Consider the following 18,879-nt stretch of genomic DNA (forward strand, 5'->3'; position numbering starts at 1 on the left):
CGGGTCAGACCTGAAAAATCAGGTCCGGACCGGTTTGGACCTGAATAGACCTGTTTTGTTATTTTTTTTGTTTTTTTTTTAATAAATAACCTGTTCGACCTGCATATGGACCTGTATATGGACCTGTTTTGTGATTTTTAGACCTGTTGCATAATTTAATAATTACATACAATCCCAAATTATCAATCACAATTTTTTTTTATTTTTAGACCTGTTGCATAGACCTGTAATAGGACCTAAATAGACCTGTTTTGATTTTAGATTTTTTTTTTTTAAAAAAAAAAAAATACAATGTTACCGGGTTTCAGGTCCGGACCTGAAACCTCGGTTTTGGACCTGATCCAGACCGGAACCGGAAACCTTGAATTTCAAGGACCGAGACCGGGACCGGACCTGAATCTACAGGTCCAGATCAGGTCCGGTTCAGGTCAATTTTCAGGTCCGGTCCTGTTTATGCACACCCCTAGTATCAAAGACTAACACTTTAGCGTCATTCTTCTGGTGAACATGTATGACCCACAAATCCACGATTCTTCTATTTTATTTCTTAATCCAAATGATAATTAATGATAAAACTAGCTATAAACTCAATACAGTTTTTTACTCGTAAAAAATAAAAGTTAAGCTATGAGAAAAGTGTTTATGCCAAATTTCACCTAAGAGCAATTTAAGGTTGGGACGTTCGACGGCTAGAGAAGAGACTATATAAAACGAATAAAACTAAAGTGAAAACAAGTAAAAGACAAGGTATTTTGATGATGCAGAGAACTCAAATGTGGGAAAAACTGCGGGTGGGTGCAATACCACTGTTTCACTATGAATAACTTAGAATACAATGAGTATGAGAGCTTATAATTAAGAGTAGAGTGCGTAAGTAATGTGTAGCTACTGAGTACAAGGACTATGCTATTTATAGGGCTAATTATGAATATTAAACCCTAGCTAGAGGGCTGTTGAGAGCAAGCAACAACTTCCCTAAAATGTAGGACAGTTGTTGTTAGACTAAGTCTTGGACTTATCTCTTCGTTGTGGAATTATCTGGATGGAATTTGAATTATCCTTACTGGATGTGTTGTTGGAAAATAGCCATGGTATCATTGTGAGTATTTATCTCTTCCTTGTCTTTCGCCAAGTTGGTTACAAGATCATCAGTCGCCCTCCATCGTCGTGTGACGTGTCGGACGTCAAGTCGTGCCCTAATTTTGACCATAACAGTTTGCCGCTGATTGTTGACTTGATCGTGGGTAACTCAAGGGAACAATCTTAACTTCCCATTATCCCACTAACAATTTGAACTTAACCGCATTAACTCCTCACCTAACTCTTGCATAAATAACCGTGCCCCCTTTCTTTTCCACTTCTACACTCTTCCTAAATCCTTGCATTTTCTTTCTACAAAAAATCCCCAAATTCATTCAATCTTCCTGGATTCTTCTGGTGCTTCGAGCTTTGACAACGAATTCAGGCCAATTTCATCAGGTAAATTCCATACTTTGACTCAATTTCTTTTTAATTTGTTACTTGCGTATGTCTGGCAAGCCGAATTTGCCTTCAACGAACTAGGTTTTCGTTTAGAGTTTTGGAAAGAGGTGAGAGTAAAGTTGTTGGTGATATGGCGGACAATGATGATCCTCTTAGTGACTTTGTAGAGGAAGACGTGGCGTCCTTTGTTGCTTTGGCAGGGATGCCGCAGTGCACCGTAGTGCAGGTGCCTTCTGAGAAGGAGAGGCCGGAAGACTGCCCTCACAGACACATCGTACTGTATGAGTACCTTTTAGGTTGGGGTACACCTTTCAATTTGGTCCCCTGTCACGATCTTTGATGGGAGTCTTGGACTTAAGTCTAGGACAAGTGATGCCTCAATTTTGGAGGATAGCTCATGTCATCGAAAAGGTGACCAAAGATTGGGGTGAATCTTTCGACCTGTCAGATCACTAAGAAGAATAGGTGTACCTTAGTACTGAAGAAAGGACATCCTGCTCTGGTCGAGAGAGCTGGGAAGGTGAATGATCGTGGCTGGAAGTCGCGTTACTTGTTTGTTGATAAGGAATCTTTGGGGGAAGAGGCTAGCTGGATGCGCTGTGGTTGGCATGACGGAGGTATTCCTTATGTCTCTCGTCGCTTCTTTACTTTAGTTTGTTGACGTGTGTTCTTATGGCTTGCTTTGTTGCAGAAATTGACGTCGCCGTCGTGACTCATGGAAGGAAGAGTTTGCGCAAAGTAGAGGTTGTGCTAAGCATTACTAAGGAAGATCGGACGTCGTGCGCCCTGTCGTAGTTAAAGAGGTTGAGGAAGAAGGAGGCGACAAGCAGGAGATGGCTTCTGGTAAGTTAGTCGCTTTTACTCTATTTGTGTTGTTTTCAGCCTTAACATGCGTCTTCCTTTTCAGAAACATAATCTGGTAAGACCAAGAGAGTTGTGATGTCTTTCGACGAGATGGTGGAACGCGCAGCCAAGAAAAAGAAGCAGACTGCTTTTGATGAGTCGGACATCAAGGTTTTAAACGTCAAACCTCTTCAGATATGCACGTCTCCTCGTGCTAAGGAGATACCGCCCAAGGCACCCAAGGAGTCTGACTAAGTGCTGCGAGTTCCAGCTGATTTCCTTTCTAGGACTTCCATGTCGACTTCCCTTTGGCCTTCTGCTGAAAAGTTGTGGTGCTGAAAAACGTTTGGAGAAGATGACGCCTGCTAGCATTGTTAGTGAAGCGGTGTCGCTTCAGCTGAATGTAACTTATCTTCTAAATTTTGCTTTTTCTTCTTGTTTAGCGTCATGTCATGCGACCCTTGATTTTCTCTGTTTACAGGCCTTGTAGGATTTGTTGGCGGTGCGTGGCCACTTTATTTCTGGGGAGAAAGAGATGAATGATCTTCATGTCTATGTCGGCACTATCAGGAATCAACTTCGCGCTGCTGAGGGAGAGGCGACCAAGCTGAAGAAGGCCTTAGGGGAGAAAGAGAAGCAGGTCTCTAAGCTGAACGCTTCGCTGGAGGAGAAGAGCAAGCAAGTTTTGGAGCTGGAGGCGTCTTTAGTTGAGGTTTGCGAAGATGCGCAGAAATCCAAGTGCCTCGACCAGCTGACTGTTTGTGCCAAGATGCTGAAGCGCTTCCTCGATGGTCGTCTAACTGTTGAGGATGCTCAAAAGGAGGTGAATGTCTTTCTGACGTCCCTTGTCACTGAGGCTGATCTGGTCTCTGATGTTGGGGCTCCTGAGTAGGACATCAACTCTACAGCGGATTCACAAGAGAAGGTCGACGGTGCAGCTCCTGATGCTACTATTGGGATTGCTATTGAGGTTGCTGCTAGGCCGACGCTTCTGTTGGTGATGGAGTTAATGCTGATGATGCTTAACTTTTGTCGTCTTTGCCTTTTGTCGTACTGTTGAATTTTCTTTTGCCTCGAACTATTTCTGTTTTGATGTACCTTTTACTGATCGTCGTGGGACGATCAGGTTTGTTTCTTATTTTCGAAGTACTTTGTACAATTTCCTTTTGTAATCGTCTTTACTGGTTGTCGTGGGACAGTCAATCTTTTGTACAAATGCTTGTGGATCCTGCAAACTTTGCGCAATGCATGAAAAATATCTTGGGTTTTATTGCATTGGATATCGTGCGTACAACCTTCGTAAGATAAGTACAAGTTTTTAAAAAAATGTAGAAAATTTTCTAAGTGCGAATTTTTATGAATTCGCTATGTTTTGAATTGTTACACTTAGTAACTTTAGGAAAAAACTTGCATATACCCTAGTGCTTGCGTAATGCATGGGTGTTTCCCCTAATATCTTATGTCGTACGTCAGTTGGCCAAAATCAATGTCAATGGTAAGATATTTCTTTGCCATGGCAGTAAGTTATCTTGGGTCGCGACTGACGTTCTGTCGTGTCTCGTCCAGGTTTGGCGTTTGAAGCCCTTGCGTTTATGCAAAACAGGCGTTAGGACCTTACCGTTGGCCTTTTTGCCAACAACCCTCCGATGCCTAAGTCAGTACTTGTTGTCCAAAAAGTAATATTAAACTGAAAAAGAACTTCAAGACTTAAGATCGGGCATTTGTACCTTAGGTCTTTATCTAGAAGTGGTAAAATTTAAGATGTGTCGCGTCCAGCTTTGAGGAACGACCTTACCTTCTTTGGACATAAGCCTGTATGCCCCTTTACCTGCGACGTCGAGGATCTGATATGATCCTTCCCACGTCGGGCCTAGCTTGCCATCTGTCGGATCTTTGGTGTTTTGGAAGACTTTCCTCAACACCCAATCTCCTACTTTGAACACTTTGGCTTTGACGTTTTTGTTGAAGCTTCGTGCAAAGATTTGTTGTTGCGCTGCCATTCTGACGTACACTGCTTTCCTTAACTCCTCTGAAGTGTCAAGGTCGGCCGACAGCTCTATGTTGTTTTGGTCTGTCGTCATGAGGCCATATCTTGCTGTTAGGATGCGTACTTCAGATGGCAAGACTGCTTCGCACCCGTAAACAAGAAAGAACGGGGTTTGTCCCGCCGACGTTCTAGGAGTTGTCCTATTTGCCCAGAGTACCGACGGGAGTTCTTCAGCCTACTTTCCTTTGGCTTCCTTGAGTCGCTTTTTTAATGATTGGATAATTGTCTTATTGCTTGACTCAGCTTGGCCATTGGCTTGTGGGTATCTCGGTGTGGATGTGCAAAGTTTGATATTCCATTTCTCACAGAATTGTCTTGTCTTGTCACTTATGAATTGTGACCCGTTGTCACAGACGATCTCAGAGGGGATCCCAAAACCTGCAAATTATGTTATTCCATAAAAATGAAATGACTTCTTTATCGCATACCTGAGTGAATGAGTCGGCCTCGATCTACTTTGAAAAGTAGTCCGTTAGTGCAAGCATGAAGACCTTTTGTCCAGGATCTGTTGGAAGCTTCCCTACTATGTCCATTCCCCATTTAATTAAGGGCCACGCGCATAACGTAGGGTGTAGCATCTCAGATGGTTTATGCGTCATTCTTGCATAACATTGGCAGTTGTTGCACTTTGCAAAGTAAGCTTCTACGTCTTTCTTTATGGTTGGCAAAAAGTAGCCGATTCTCAAGAGCCTGTTTGCCAAGCTGCGACCTCTAGAATGGTTTCCACATTCTCTGTCGTGGTGTTCCTTTAAGACTTCTTGTTGCTCGTCGCCGATGAGGCATCTCTGCAAGAGACATGTGGAAGACAATTTGAACAACACGTCATGTAATAAAGTGTATCTAGCCGCTTTATACCTGAGTTTTCTTGCTTCAAGAGGATTATGTGGCAAGACATCGTCCTTTAAGTATCTGACTATTGGCGTCATCCAATTGGCGGTTGCATCTATCCCCATGACATCTGGAATCCAGGATGTGTCGACCAACGACTTCTACAGGTGGACCAGAGGGATGGTACTAAAGGGCGACTTTCTGAGTGCCGAGCCTAGGTTGTCTAGGGCGTCAGCTTGCGTATTTTTGTCTCTTGGGACTTTCTTGATCGAGAACGAGTTGAACTGCTTAGCTTTCCTCTTCGCAATCTCCAGGTAGGCCGTCATTTTTTTGACTTTGGCTGCGAATTCTCCATTCAGTTGACTAGCGATGAGTAGAGAATCTCTATATACGTTCAAACCAGTTTCCTTTAGGTCTAACGCGACGGTCATGCCTGCAATTAGTGCTTCGTACTCTGCTTTGTTGTTAGTTGCCTTGAAGTCGCAGTAGATGGATTGTACGATCATGTCCCCTTGTGGTGATTTTAGCACGACGCCTAGGCCGGCGCCTCTCTGATTCGACGAGCCATCGCAGAACATTTGTCTAAACTGCTTCTTGGCATGCATTGTTTATCTCCTTCAGCTCTTGGGTGGCTAATGGTTCCAACTCCGGGATGAAATCTGCCACAAAGTCTGCAAGTTCCTGCGACTATATTGTCGTCCTAGGTAGGTACTTGATGTCGTACCCGCTTAGGGCGACGCTCCACTTGCCCATTCTACCTGTTAACTCTGTTTTACGCAAGATAGACCTGATGGGAACGTTAGTTCGCACCACCACTTGGTGGGTTTCAAAATAATGACGTAACTTTTTCAATGGATGTATGCCTGGTCTCTACGTCAAGCAGAGACTTACTGACGTAGTAGACTGGTAACTGCTGGTTGTCGTCTTCCCTTGCAAGGACTGAATTGACGGACGTTGAGCTTACTACTAGGTACAAATGCAACATCTCGTGTTCTTTTGGCTTGGAAAGAAGTGGCGGTGATGCCATGTACTGCTTCAAGTCCTACAAAGCCTTCTCATGTTTCTCTGTCCATTCGAACACTTTTTTTTTTCTCATGACGTCGTAGAATAGGTGACATCTGTCGGATGACTTTGATAAGAACCTATTCAGCGCCGCTACGTGTCCTGTCAATTTTTTGCGTTTCCTTGATGTTCCTTGGGGATTGAATGTTGACTATGGCTTTGATTTGGTTAGGACTTGCTTCAATACCTAGCTAGGTCACGATGTATCCTAAAAATCTTCCTACAGAGACTCCAAAAGAACATTTAGTAGGTTTAGCTTCATACCATACTGTCTTAAAACGTCGAAGGATTGCTTGAGGTGTCTGATGTGGTCATCAGCTTTCTTTGACTTGACCACCATGTCTTCGATGTACACCTTCATCGTATCTCCTAGCTGATATTGGAACATCTTATTGACGAGCCTTTGGTACGTCGCTCCTGCATTCCTCAAGCCAAATGGCATGACTTTGTTGCAATAAATACCCTTGTCCGTCATGAAGGTTGTCTTCTCTTGATCCTCTAGGTGCATCGGTATTTGGTTGTACCCTGAATATGCATCCATGAAGGTGAGCAATTCGTGCCAAGCAGTTGCGTCGACCATCGTGTCGATATGTGGTAGGGGAAATGGATCTTTTGGGGATGCTTTGTTCAAGTCGATGAAGTCTATGCACACTCTCCTTTTTCCGTTCTTCTTGCTGACTACCACGACATTCGCTAGCCAGTCGGGGGTATTTGACTTCTCTTATTTTTCCTGTTTTGATCAGCTTTTGTACTTCGTCATTGATCACTTGATTTCTTTCTAGTGCGAATTTTCGTCACTTGTGCTTGACTGGTCGCTGGTTAGGGTCGACGTTTAGTTTGTGAGTGATCACGTCGGGGCTGATACCTGTCATATCCTCATGTGACCAAGCAAAACAATCTGCGTTAGCTTTAAGAATTCAATGAGTTTGACCTTATACCTAGGTCGAGTGACGCCCCATTTCGGACGGTGTGCTCTGGTTTGCTGGGATCCAGCGCCACTTCATCTACCGCTTGTTCGTCGGGCTCTTCTAACGCTAGTCCTTGCTGTAATTGCTATACCCTCCTTTTGGATGGCTTCAAGGTAGAACTGTAGCATTTCCTAGCTTCCTGCCTTTCTCCTTTGATTTCTTGCATGCCTCATTTGGTTGGAAATTTGATCGTCTGATGGTATGTTGAGGGGACGGCTTTCATTCTATGGATCCAAGGTCGACCAATGATGGCATTGTAGGCCGACGGGCAATCCACGACGTTGAAGTGCGTTGACAGGTTGACACCTTGAGCATATGTAGGTAGCACGATCTCTCCACCTTTATGGAGGGCTTCTCTGCTGAAACCTACAAGGACAGTTGATTTTCTAACAACGTCTGTGGTGTCGATTCCCATGTCTTCTAAGGTACTTTTTAAGAGGACATTAGCTGAGCTTCCTCGGTCAAGTAACACTCTTCGCAACAAACAGTTGCCAATGGTAATGGATATCATTAGTGAATCATGATACTCTTCTTGGTAGTCTCCCAGGTCGCAGTCATCGAAGGAGATCACCATCGCTTCTAGAGCTTTATCTTGATTTGATCTTACGTCTTTTGGAACAGCTTCCTCGGGGGTACCTGTTCTTGCTATTTTCTTTGCTGTAGAGTACGTTAGTCCACAAATATCAGATCCACCAGAGATAACATTGACTACCTTAGTGATCGTCGGGGCTTTTGGAAGCTGCTGGGGCGACATCTCTTTGTTGCTTAACTTGTCTTTTCCCATCAGCTCCTTTAGATGACCTTTCTTCAAGAGGAAGGTTATTTCTCTTCTCAAGGCGTTGCAATCTTCAGTATGATGGCCATAATCGCTATGGTAGTCGCACCACTAGGATTTGTCTTTGCTTTCATCTGGCTTATCGCTCTTCCTGGGCCAACGGGCAACAACGCTTAAGGAATGCAAGGAATTCACCACGCCCCCGATGTGGACGCAGAAGTCGTACTCAACAATGTCGGGGTATGCGTCGGTGTCTTGCTTCTGGGACCTGCCAACAGAGCTTTGTGCATTGCTAGCTTTATCGATGTTATTGGCATTATTTACCTGACCTGGCCTGTCATATGGTTTGCGACGCCAGTTTTTCTTGTCGTTGGTCGGTCTGTCGATCCTTTCACTACTAGGGGAAAGCGAGGGCTTGATGCCTTTTCTGATAGCGATGTCGTCCTCTAGTCGCATCTGGGCTAGGGCGCGAGTCTTGACTTCTTTGAAGGTCGTGTAAGGATACTTGGTCAGCTCTTTGTAAAGCTCCGAATCTAGCGATAATCCTCTCTTGAAGGCTTCTATGGCTGTTCGGACGTCATATCCTTTGATGTCGATCATTTCCTTGTTGAACCTGCTAAAGTACGACTTGATGGACTCGCCGCTTGTCTGGACGATGCGGTACAGGTCGCTCGTTTGCTTTTCAACTTTGTAGATGTTGTTGAACTTGCTGTAAAACTTGTTACAAAAAGTTTGGAAATTAGTAATTGAGCCGCGTTTGATATGACACATCCATTCAAGGGCAGGCCATGTAAGGGTAGCTCCAAAAGCTTTGCAGAGGACTAGCTCGAGCAGGTTGCAGGGGATGGATTACTGCCACATCCTTTGCTTGTAATGATTGACATGCTTCAACAGGCAAGTGCTTCCATCAAAGAGCGCCGCTAGAGAAGGGATATTGAGGCTTCTGGGGATGTTGGCCATTGCTATTTCTTCCGCGAAGGGCGACGCGACGAAACCATCAGGTTCTTCCGTCACGGTCGGGACTAGTGTGTCGGGCAACCTCTTCAGCAAGCGAAGCAACTTGGCATTCTGAGCCTCGATCTTGTTCAGCCTCTAAGCTTTCGGATCCACCTCGTCGTCATCCTCTTGGTTAATGCGCTCAACATCATCTTCTTCGTCATCATCACCTGATTCATCTCTAGAGTCCAGGCTCATCATAGTGGGGATGTCGTTGGTGTTACGGTGCCAACCTGGCGTATTGCTGCGGATGGAGTCCAACTCCTTTCTGAGAGTGTCGACAATCTTCTGACTTAGGCGAGACGTACGTTCTCCGCTTTCTGCTACGCGAGCTCCTCTTGGGTCTTGCGAACTTCTTGCATGAGCTGCTCGAGGGTCATGTTTCCTTCTGAAGAACCCATGAGTACCGGATGATTGGTTAAAGGGCGAGGTTTTTGGAATCTGTGAATGAAAATCTAGTCGCCAGCCCCACGGTGGGCGCCAAATTGTTTATGCCAAATTTCGCCTAAGGGCGACCTAAGGTTGGGACGTTCGACGGCTAAAGCAGAGACTATATAAAACGAATAAAACTAAAGTAAAAACAAGTAAAAGACAAGGTATTTTGATGACGCAGAAAACCCAAATGTGGGAAAAACTGCAGGTGGGTGCAAGACCACCGTTTCACTATGAATAACTTAGAATACAATGAATATGAGAGCTTATAATTAAGAGTAGAGTACGTAAGTAGTGTGTAGCTACTGAGTACAAGGGCTATGCTATTTATAGGGCTAATTATGAATACTTCCTCTATTAACTATTATCTGTAACATTTACCCGAAACGTGTGCTACCTATTATTTGCAACAAACTGATTTTTTTCCTTTTGTAGTAACTTTTTTAAGTGGAAAAATACCAAATTACCCTCAACAAAAACTGATTATATCCTAACCTTATGTTTAACAGTACTTAAATAAACCTAAAACCATTCCATCTAACATAATCATTCCCACCAAAAATTAACCTAACCTATCCCCATTTTCTTCAAAACATCAAAATCTCTTCATCTCCCCAACTACCGTATTCAATGTTTCGTCCACCCACCACCATTAATGACACCTCTTGATCTGGGTTCCTTCCAGAAACCAACACAGTTATCATCTGTGTTTTACCATTCTCCTCTCGCACTCTTTGTCTTCTCACAGAAACTACCTCCTTTATCTCACTCTCTCTCCTGTTTGAAACCCTAACTTTTGCAGATCTGGGTGTTCTACTACCTATTTCTTAGAAAACCCTACAAAAATGAGTTCCCCAAACCCAGAAAAGCCAGATCTTGGCGTTGTTGCCACCTACAAGTGCCAGCGACGCACTGAAAAAATGCGTTTGATATGGACACGTACTGCAACCTACTTGGATATGAGGCGTAGGACTGGTGGGGGTGCAAAGCTTGCTCCTTACGACTTTGATGAGAAGCGTGGTCAGGCTTCGAATGCAGATCTGGGCAAAAAGGTTGAGGGTTCCATCAAAAAACCTCCTGAAGTCATTATTCTGGAAAGCGATGATGATGAACCCCCAGTTGCGGCCCCTTTGACGGCGAAATCCGTTCAGAAGGGTGGAGGAGGGTAGATCTGGGTCTACCCAACTTCTCTCTGGGAAAAAACACGACAGATCTGAGTCCCCTGTGGCTGACGGTGTTGAAAGTGCAGGGGACTACAACCCTTTCACCTCTGGCTCCAACTAATCATGCTACGTAACTCATTTCTTATCCTAGAATTAATTGACTCCTCGTTTTCATATTCTCTCATTGTGTGATTTATCTGGTGTTTTTGATTGTTATCCTGATTTGAGGTTGCATGGTTGAACTGGTTTGCCTTGATTAACCTGATTTGCATGCTGATTCCATATTTAGGTTCTGTTTCCTATTTTGACAATTATTGCTTGTAATTGTTGACTGTTGTTGGGAGAATATGTGAAGTGGTTGTAATGAATTGTGTTCTGTAGTTGGAATTGCATGGTGATTGTCCTAATTAGGGTGTATTTGGTGTATTGAGAGTAATTGCTAGTAACTGTGGCATGTTGTAGGGTGAAAATGTAGCTTGGTTGACCTGATGTGCGATGATTAGTATCCTCACTTGCATGCTGGTTGCCTTAATTAGGCTGTGTTTGCTATGTTGACACCTCTTGAGAGTTATTGTAAGCTGATGATGGGTGAAGAAGTGGGTTGTGGGAACTGATTTCTAAATATTAACTACAGTTGTATGCTGGTTGGTCTATTGAGACTGTGTTTGCTATGTTTAGACTTGTTCAGAGTTATTGTAGGCTGCTGGTGGGTGGAGAAGTGGGTTGTGGGAACTGATTTCTGAATATTAACCACACTTGTATGCTTGTAGGCCTATTTAGGCTGTGTTTGTTATCTTGAGACTGGTGCACAGACATTGTATGTTGTTGTTGGGTGTAGAGGTGGCTTGATGTGCATGCTAGCTTGTTTGAACTTATTTGGTTGCTGGTTTCCCTATTTATGCTCTGTTTTCTATTGTACCTGTTTGACATTATTGGTTGGCTGTGACTGGGAAATTTGTTTCCTATGGTTGTTTGATACTAGTTAGGCATTTGGCAATGGGGTTTGTGCTATGGTGAATGATGATCAACTTGTGGCATGCATGTCTGTCCCTGTATGAGTCCCCCTATGTGATATTTGTCCCTAGGTGAACTAAGTCCCTGACTGTGTTGTGTGTGCCTGGAAAATCCAAGTGATGAAGGGACTCATTTGATGAAGTACATAACATTAATAAGTTGGAATTGCTCCAACAACTCCTTATGAGAGTTGTTGTTGAGGGAACCACTTATGCAATGTCTGTGAAAAGAAAAAAAATCCCTCTGATGGATTGATGTGTGAGTCTGTTTTCCACAGTTACCTCATTTTAATTGTCACTACTTGTAAATAAAACAACCATAATTGATCTCATAAATTAAACAAAAAACTTGTACATTTTTCAAATAAAGGTTGTTAAGACTGCCTTACAATATTAGTAGCCATGACTTAAAACAAAATACACCTAACCAATGATTGTCATACTATAATTAAAAAAAACAAAACAGAAAACACCACATACTATGTTTCATGCTGCTTCTTTGCTATTCATTGGTTATGTGTGGCAGTCTCACAAAAACCTTGTTCATTTGTCTGACTTGTGTTCAGTCTGCATCTACATGCATGCCTTCATCTTCTTCATTCCCTTCACCTGTTGATACGAAAACAGTGTTGAGGTAATCAATAGCCTGTTGAACCACATTCTTGTACACCTCTAGTTGCTCTGGCAGCATCCCAATCCTTTCAAGCCTTTTCTTGCCTTTGTGGGGTGGGGTGAAGTTATTCCCTCCTAGGTGATTGAGTATTTCTTCCATGCAACATTGGAGTGTTATCCAACAATGTTTGTTCAGCACTGGGTTGAACAACTCATAAGCCTCTGTGACCTTCTCTATAAGTTCCCCTAAGTTCTTAAGAAAAGATTGGTATTGTATGGGTTGTATTACATTGAACAACCCTAGATCTAGCAATTTAAGTCTGGGGACTGAGCTGGCTGGAAAATGAACTGAATATTGAATCCATTTGAGTGACAGGGTGATTCAAATTCCTCATCCCTTGGAATTTGATGAGGTCTGGCATTATCCCACTGAATCCATATGTCCTTGGGTAGATGGGAAGGCCATTTAGCTTTGATGCCTGGAATGACATTATTCAGTAGCATTGCCCTTATGGCTTCTTTATTGACATTCTGTGTAGCCTTGATTTCTACAACACCAGCCTCCCTATTTTTTCTTTTTTTCTTTGCTGTGCTTTCATACACAAATGGAAATATTCCATACTTTCCATCATGTAATACTGCTCCTTGGTGGTCAAAAATTGGCTTCCCTATGGATGCCATGAACATGCCCTTCACTTTGAACCTTTTGGACTGTTGGCACATATATGGGTTAGCTTCATTTGGTAGGAGGTAGAACCTCCTAGTATCTGGGTTCAAGTAGAACCATTTTTCATCAATGTGGACAACTTGTTGCATGTCCACAAACTTAGGGTCCCCATTCTCTGTGGCAGGCAGTAGATGATTTAACACCCATTTCATTCTTGCTATCTTGTGGTTGGATGTCAGTGCTGGGTGATTTGTGCTTGTATGTGTTCTGAGTCTCCCTTGTTTCTTTAGTTTATGGATGGTGACATGTGAGATGTTGAGAGCAGCTCCATAGCTTCTCTCAGTTGTCCTCTTGTACAAAGGTGCTGATTGCAGAAACTCATCAGTGTACTCTCTGGGTTTGGGTCCAGTTTTGCCCAGTTTCTTGCTTCTGACATCTATGACATTCCCCATTGCCATTTGTGTTTTGATGTCTGTAAATAGCCTCTGGATTGTTGACCTGTGTACATTGAATTTTTTTGCTTGCTGTGATAAGTAGCCTCTTGGCAATTTCCCCCCTCTAGCTTCAGTAGTTAAGCATCTACAAGCTCCCTTTTCTGGAAAACAGTCAACTGTTTTCTACCTTTGGGTTCCTGAAATCCACCTTCATGCTCAGTGTTGTTGCTGTCATTGTGTTCAGTCCCTTCCATGTTGTTTGCTTGACTGTGACCCATATTGTTTTCATCATGTAACATCTGATCAATGCTGAAAAATGCATCATGCGCAATTCCTGGCATGTTGAGTGTACTGATGATGCTGAGTTCCCCAGTTGTCAGGTCTGGTAATGAAGTGAGGGGGCTTTTTTTTACTGCTATGTTGTTGCTGAACCAGAGAAGAAGAAGAAAATGCTGCAACTGACCTAGGATTAGTTAGTTTCTGGATGTTAGGTAGGACTAACTTTTGGGAAGAAACTTTAATGTCTTTAACTATTGGATATTTTGTAATGAATGTATGTACTGAATTGTAGTGCAGGTGCTTTTAATACCCCTCCTTGAATGAAAAATTCAAGGGGGGGAATTTGGAAAATTTCTGAAATTTAGAAAATGGGGGGGGGGAAAATTACGTGGGTTTTCATGGTGAAATGTCCCTGACTGCTTTAAAATTTGGGGGTAAAAAAATTTGGGGGGAAAAATTGGCCCCAAAATTAAAATTTGGGTCCACATGTATGACTTCTTTTCTCTCCAAAACAAAGGACAACTTTCCCTCCCTTTTTACTTCATTAATCACATGCCCCACTATCCAATTATCCACTACTAAACAACTACTAAAACTTTTGCCTTGGCATGCGTGAAAAGTACACTTGTTGCAAATAACAAAAAATGGAGGTAGTATTAAACCCTAGCTAGAGGGCCGTCGAGAGCAGGCAACAACTTCCTAAAATATAGGACAGCCGTTGTTAGACTAAGTCTTGGACTTATCTGAATGGAATTTAAATTATCCTTACTGGATGTGTTGTTGAAAAATAGCCATGATATCATTGTGAGTATTTATCTCTTCCTTATCTTTCGCCAAGTTGGTTACAAGATCGTCTTTCGCCCTCCATCGTCGTGCAACTGTCGGACGTCAAGTCGTGCCCCAATTTTGACCATAACAAAAAGCATTAATGGAACAAAAGTAGTAGACAATAGACTCCGTCTCCATACAATAGTATACGTCATATGTGAGGTGACACTATGAGAAAAAAAGTATTTGGGTTTATTCTCCTCTGAGAAACGCCCACTTTTAAATAATACTCATTATATATGTATATAATATATATATATTTTTTTTACGGGAACTTATATATATATATATATATATATATATATATATATATATATATATATATATATATATCAAAATTCAGTTATAATATGACATCGTAATAAATTGGGAGCATTTAGGATTTGTTCTCCTCTTATAAACGTCCATTTTCAATAATAATACCCCGTATATATGTAATCAAATTTTAGTCATAAGCTCATTACATAACACCGTACCATAAAATCATAGCAAAACACCCTATTTTATATCGAAAGAAGGGACGAAAGAAAAGGTACCAAGCTAAGCTTGGTCCAGTGGTAAGGTTGGGATCAATTTTTATTAGAGACATTTTAAGGGTGAGTATTCCTTATTCTTCCCTCTTATTCTCAAAGTAACCACAAATACCGAATTGAAAAAAAAATTAAAAAAAACGTGAAAGCTGAGGTATTGTTACTTTGTTAGGACCTAATCGAAAGAAGAGGTTCTAAGTGCATGAGTAGCTTACATGTGGGCCGCAATATCAAAAACGAAAAGGAAAAGCATAATAAGCATATATATAGGGTGATGTGATTTGTGAAGTCACCTCTGCTTTTAGATTTTCAATGAAGTTCCTCCTCATGGTTTACACGTTCGGCATGCACAATCCTGACACGTGTCAGAACATGTATGGCAAAACACGTGAACATTGAAGAACAGCTGTCAGCAATGTCCAAAAGGTTGACTTTTTTTACACTGTCAGTAGTAAGCCTATTTAATATTTATACTCACTTTAACCCTTTTTTTTTATTTAATTAGGACTTTACTTGGACCACCTATAGGAAGATGACACATCCCAAGCTTCTTTTACCGTTTTCTTTTTTCCAAAATACAGCACACTTGAGCATGTCATGACATAAAAGGCATGGTATACTATTTTCGTATGTCCCTTTATATTTGTCTCATCGATTTCTCTTACTTTAACTAGAGTTATACTCCCATTGTTTTTTAAGTGTCCATTTAATTGATGGATTACTGCACTTTTATCAATATAGAAGTATAAAACTTTTACAACGCGTTTTCTATACGTCTGACCACATTGTCTGATTACGTGTAAAAAAAAAACGGAATAATCCTTATAACAATGACAGAGTAACCCTTATAACACTGGCAGAGTAACCTCAACTATACTGAATAACAAAATAAGTAACGTAACTCTTATATATAATTATTGAGTAACCCTTAAATAACAAAATAACATCTCCAACACTGACAAAGTAATTCCAATATTACTAAGTAAACCCTTATAACCTTAATATATTAACCCCTATAACACTAATCAGGTATCCCATGGTGGGTTGGCACACGGTGTGATCGATCACATATAAAAATTAATAATAACCTTAACTAATAATATCTATAATTACCAATATACTACGTATGTAAAATCATAACAAGATGAAGTTCAAAAAACATACATGTAGTCATGTAGATGAACCTAACAAGTATCTACATGTCTAAGTTTAATCTTATGTATAAAATACCTTTATTGATCAATGTGATGAATATAAATAACACATAACTCAATTGAGGTAAAAAAAAAAAAAAAAAAAAAAAAAAAAAAAAAGGAGCTAGTATTGAGATAATAAGTACTTGTAGTTGGTACTCCATATTCTACAATGCTCGATAAGAAAATTTTAGTAGAAAAAGAATTTGAGAAGCCAAAAATGACAAATAAAAAGGAAATTAAAACAATTTTAATTAAATTGTCATACCAAGTACGGAATAATATTAGTACTTATCTAGTTACCTTCTCTTAAGTAAGTGAAAATTTTCACTCCGCATTTTTATAATCAACCAAACAATTTATTTACGTTTATAAGCAAAATTTCAAAAACATTTTCTAAGTCTAACCAAGTATCTTGAATATTCAAATTGAGCAAAGTGGTCTCACTTTACTTGGATACAAGAGCTTAATCAAATGCGAGTACAAGTTCATAGGTTGGACACGACTATTTTTTATGAAGATAAATCATATATGATCAATATATAATGTACAAATTCAAGTTAAAATGTTTTCAACCACGTTGAGGATGGATATATGAGGAAATGACAAAATCAATTACACAACATCGAAACAATTTAGGTTTGACATGAATAAGTTATAATTATTAATTAGGTTGGGGGGCTGTGTTTAGTTGAGATTTGAGTCATACTAAATAATTGTGTTTATATAAGCCAAAATCTAAATCATATCACTTTTTAATTAGGTCGAATATAGTCAAACCGAGTCAGTTTTTGACACTTCTTGTTTAAATAAAGTCATTATCAATTTTGCCCACATTAGGTAAATAATTATTAAGTAATTAGGCACTCCGATGATAATAATGCATGGGGTCCAAGTTTTGCGGTTCTGTACCTTCTTTATTTAAGGGTGGCTACATGTGACTAACATAGATTGTAGCATGTATTTAAATGCTTCATGTCCCCTTTCATCTGCCACCCTCATTTTCCAACTTCCTTCATTTTGCTCAACTCAAAGAGAACTCAAAACTCTTCTTTATTTCTTCCCCAAAAAACAATTAAGGAACTCTATCTTTTTGTCTCCTTTTCCTCTCTTTCTCTCTCTAGAACACACATACACAAGATTATCATAAACTAAATAGTCAACTACATGATGCACAAATTTATCTCCTATTCTATTCTACTTCTCCTCCTTGGCTTATCTTTTCCAAGAACATCCGCTCGTCTACTGGAACTCAAGCACAAAGATGAGCAAAATCATCCAATCTCGAATGAAGTTTTGTTTCCGAAGTTAGAAGACAAAGATTCCATAGATGTAAGCTTTAACTAGAAGTTACTTTATTTTTTCTTTTTACAAATTTGAATCTTATTTGTTAGAAGAAAAAAAAAAAAACTAATGCATGATAATTATTATTATAATTATTTTCAGGAGTTGATGGGATTAGAGATTTGTGGCAATGGAGATGAAGAGTGCTTGAAGAGAAGAATGGTTTCAGAAGTTCACTTAGACTACATTTACACTCAGCATCATAAGCCATAAAAGTGTAATTTATGGAGTGTATTATCTAATTTTATGACTTAAACATAAATACTTTAATTAGAATATAGATTAGTTTGTGAAAATATTTAACCTCTGTTATATAAAGATGGTTAATTTCAGGTTTAAAGCTAAGGGTTTCATGGATTTTTCCTCTTGTGAAAAACTAGAGGATTTTTTTTTCCAGGAAATTGATGTATAATTAATAGCCCTTATTTTATTAATTAATCTATTTAGTACATCCACGGGCCAACCTTGTAGCCCCATGGTAGGCATTGAACAGCCGCATCCCTATTTTCTTAGGAAAAATATTTTAAATTTTGACTTATTAGATGAAAATATTTATATTTATATTCTCTTTGATTTTGTGATCCCAAAATTGAACAAAAACATCAAAAGGTAACGATGAATTATATCATAAGAATCGTCAAGTTGATGTTAGCTAAATCCCTTTTCTTGAACAAAATTTTACACTAATCACACAAAATCAAAAAACAAAATCATTAACCCTGGCCAAGCGCAAATCCTCGTACAGGCAAGCTAGTCCCTAGAGGAAAGGTATCCCGAGAGATGGTAAAAACTTATTGGAGGCTCGCTATCAAACTCCTTAAGGAGTCTTGCATAAACGGGATGAAATCTACCTTAATATGTGGGTTACTTCTAGTAATCTAGTTGTGTACCTTTATTTCCTCGAGTATTTCAATGAGGATCATCTAACAAATCACATCCATATTATTTTTTGTGTTTTCTAACATGTTTATAAGTTTATGTTTTTGTTCCCCAAAAAAAGAAAGACTCCACCAAAAGGCTTTTGTTAAGAAGCTAAGACCGGAAACCTTAATCTTAAACTGTGCTTATGACTACAAGTCCCTAGGCCCTTAATGCAAGGATATGCATATGAGAAGATTAGAGTGAAGTAGTCACATAACCAAATGCTATGTCACTTGAATTTCAGCAAGTAGAGGGTGGGTACATGCCTAAGACCTTGTTCTTTTGAGTTGAACTGTTATAGATTAATAACGAGACTAAATAATTTCCAAAGACGGGGCCTAAATGTCAACCTTGTACGTAGGTTTTATCAAAATGTAGATCCAAAATGAAATATAAGTATCTACACACAATGTCGTAAAGGCAAGTATTTGATAAAGATACGTGTGTTGATATAAAAGGTTT

General features: G+C 40.3%; 2 protein-coding genes and 1 long non-coding RNA gene across 6 annotated transcripts; 2 read left to right on the forward strand and 1 right to left on the reverse strand.

The window, feature by feature from the left end:
* Positions 1-781: 781 nt before the first annotated feature.
* Positions 782-3,600, forward strand: LOC110699607. Of its 4 annotated transcripts, none has more exons than XR_002506949.1 (4): positions 782-1,479; positions 2,174-2,325; positions 2,390-2,728; positions 2,807-3,600. XR_002506949.1 is itself a non-coding variant. In XM_021877113.1 (2 exons), the coding sequence occupies exon 2, from the start codon at positions 2,861-2,863 to the stop codon at positions 3,215-3,217; it is 357 nt and encodes a 118-aa protein (XP_021732805.1). In that variant the 5' UTR covers positions 2,334-2,728; positions 2,807-2,860; the 3' UTR covers positions 3,218-3,600. The 4 variants fall into 4 exon arrangements, 1 of the variants encoding a protein (XP_021732805.1); XR_002506948.1 differs by having other exon boundaries at positions 783-2,099; XR_002506947.1 differs by having other exon boundaries at positions 783-2,325.
* Positions 3,601-12,527: 8,927 nt separating this feature from the next.
* LOC110699788 lies at positions 12,528-13,346 on the reverse strand. Its single transcript, XM_021877304.1, has one exon. It carries the CDS (start codon positions 13,344-13,346, stop codon positions 12,528-12,530), a length of 819 nt encoding a protein of 272 aa, XP_021732996.1.
* Positions 13,347-17,100: 3,754 nt separating this feature from the next.
* LOC110699812 lies at positions 17,101-18,030 on the forward strand. The gene is made up of 2 exons (XR_002506996.1): positions 17,101-17,484; positions 17,599-18,030. It is a non-coding gene; the product is annotated as an uncharacterized LOC110699812 (long non-coding RNA).
* The last annotated feature ends 849 nt before the right edge of the window (positions 18,031-18,879 follow it).

This window comes from Chenopodium quinoa, unplaced genomic scaffold (assembly GCF_001683475.1).
Source record: "Chenopodium quinoa cultivar QQ74 unplaced genomic scaffold, ASM168347v1, whole genome shotgun sequence".
NCBI lineage: Eukaryota > Viridiplantae > Streptophyta > Magnoliopsida > Caryophyllales > Amaranthaceae > Chenopodium > Chenopodium quinoa.

Coding starts and splice junctions, on each gene's coding strand:
- LOC110699607 (XM_021877113.1), top strand. CDS start 2,861: ATGAATGATCTTCATGTCTATGTCGGCACTATCAGGAATCAACTTCGC.
- LOC110699788 (XM_021877304.1), bottom strand. CDS start 13,346: ATGGCAATGGGGAATGTCATAGATGTCAGAAGCAAGAAACTGGGCAAA.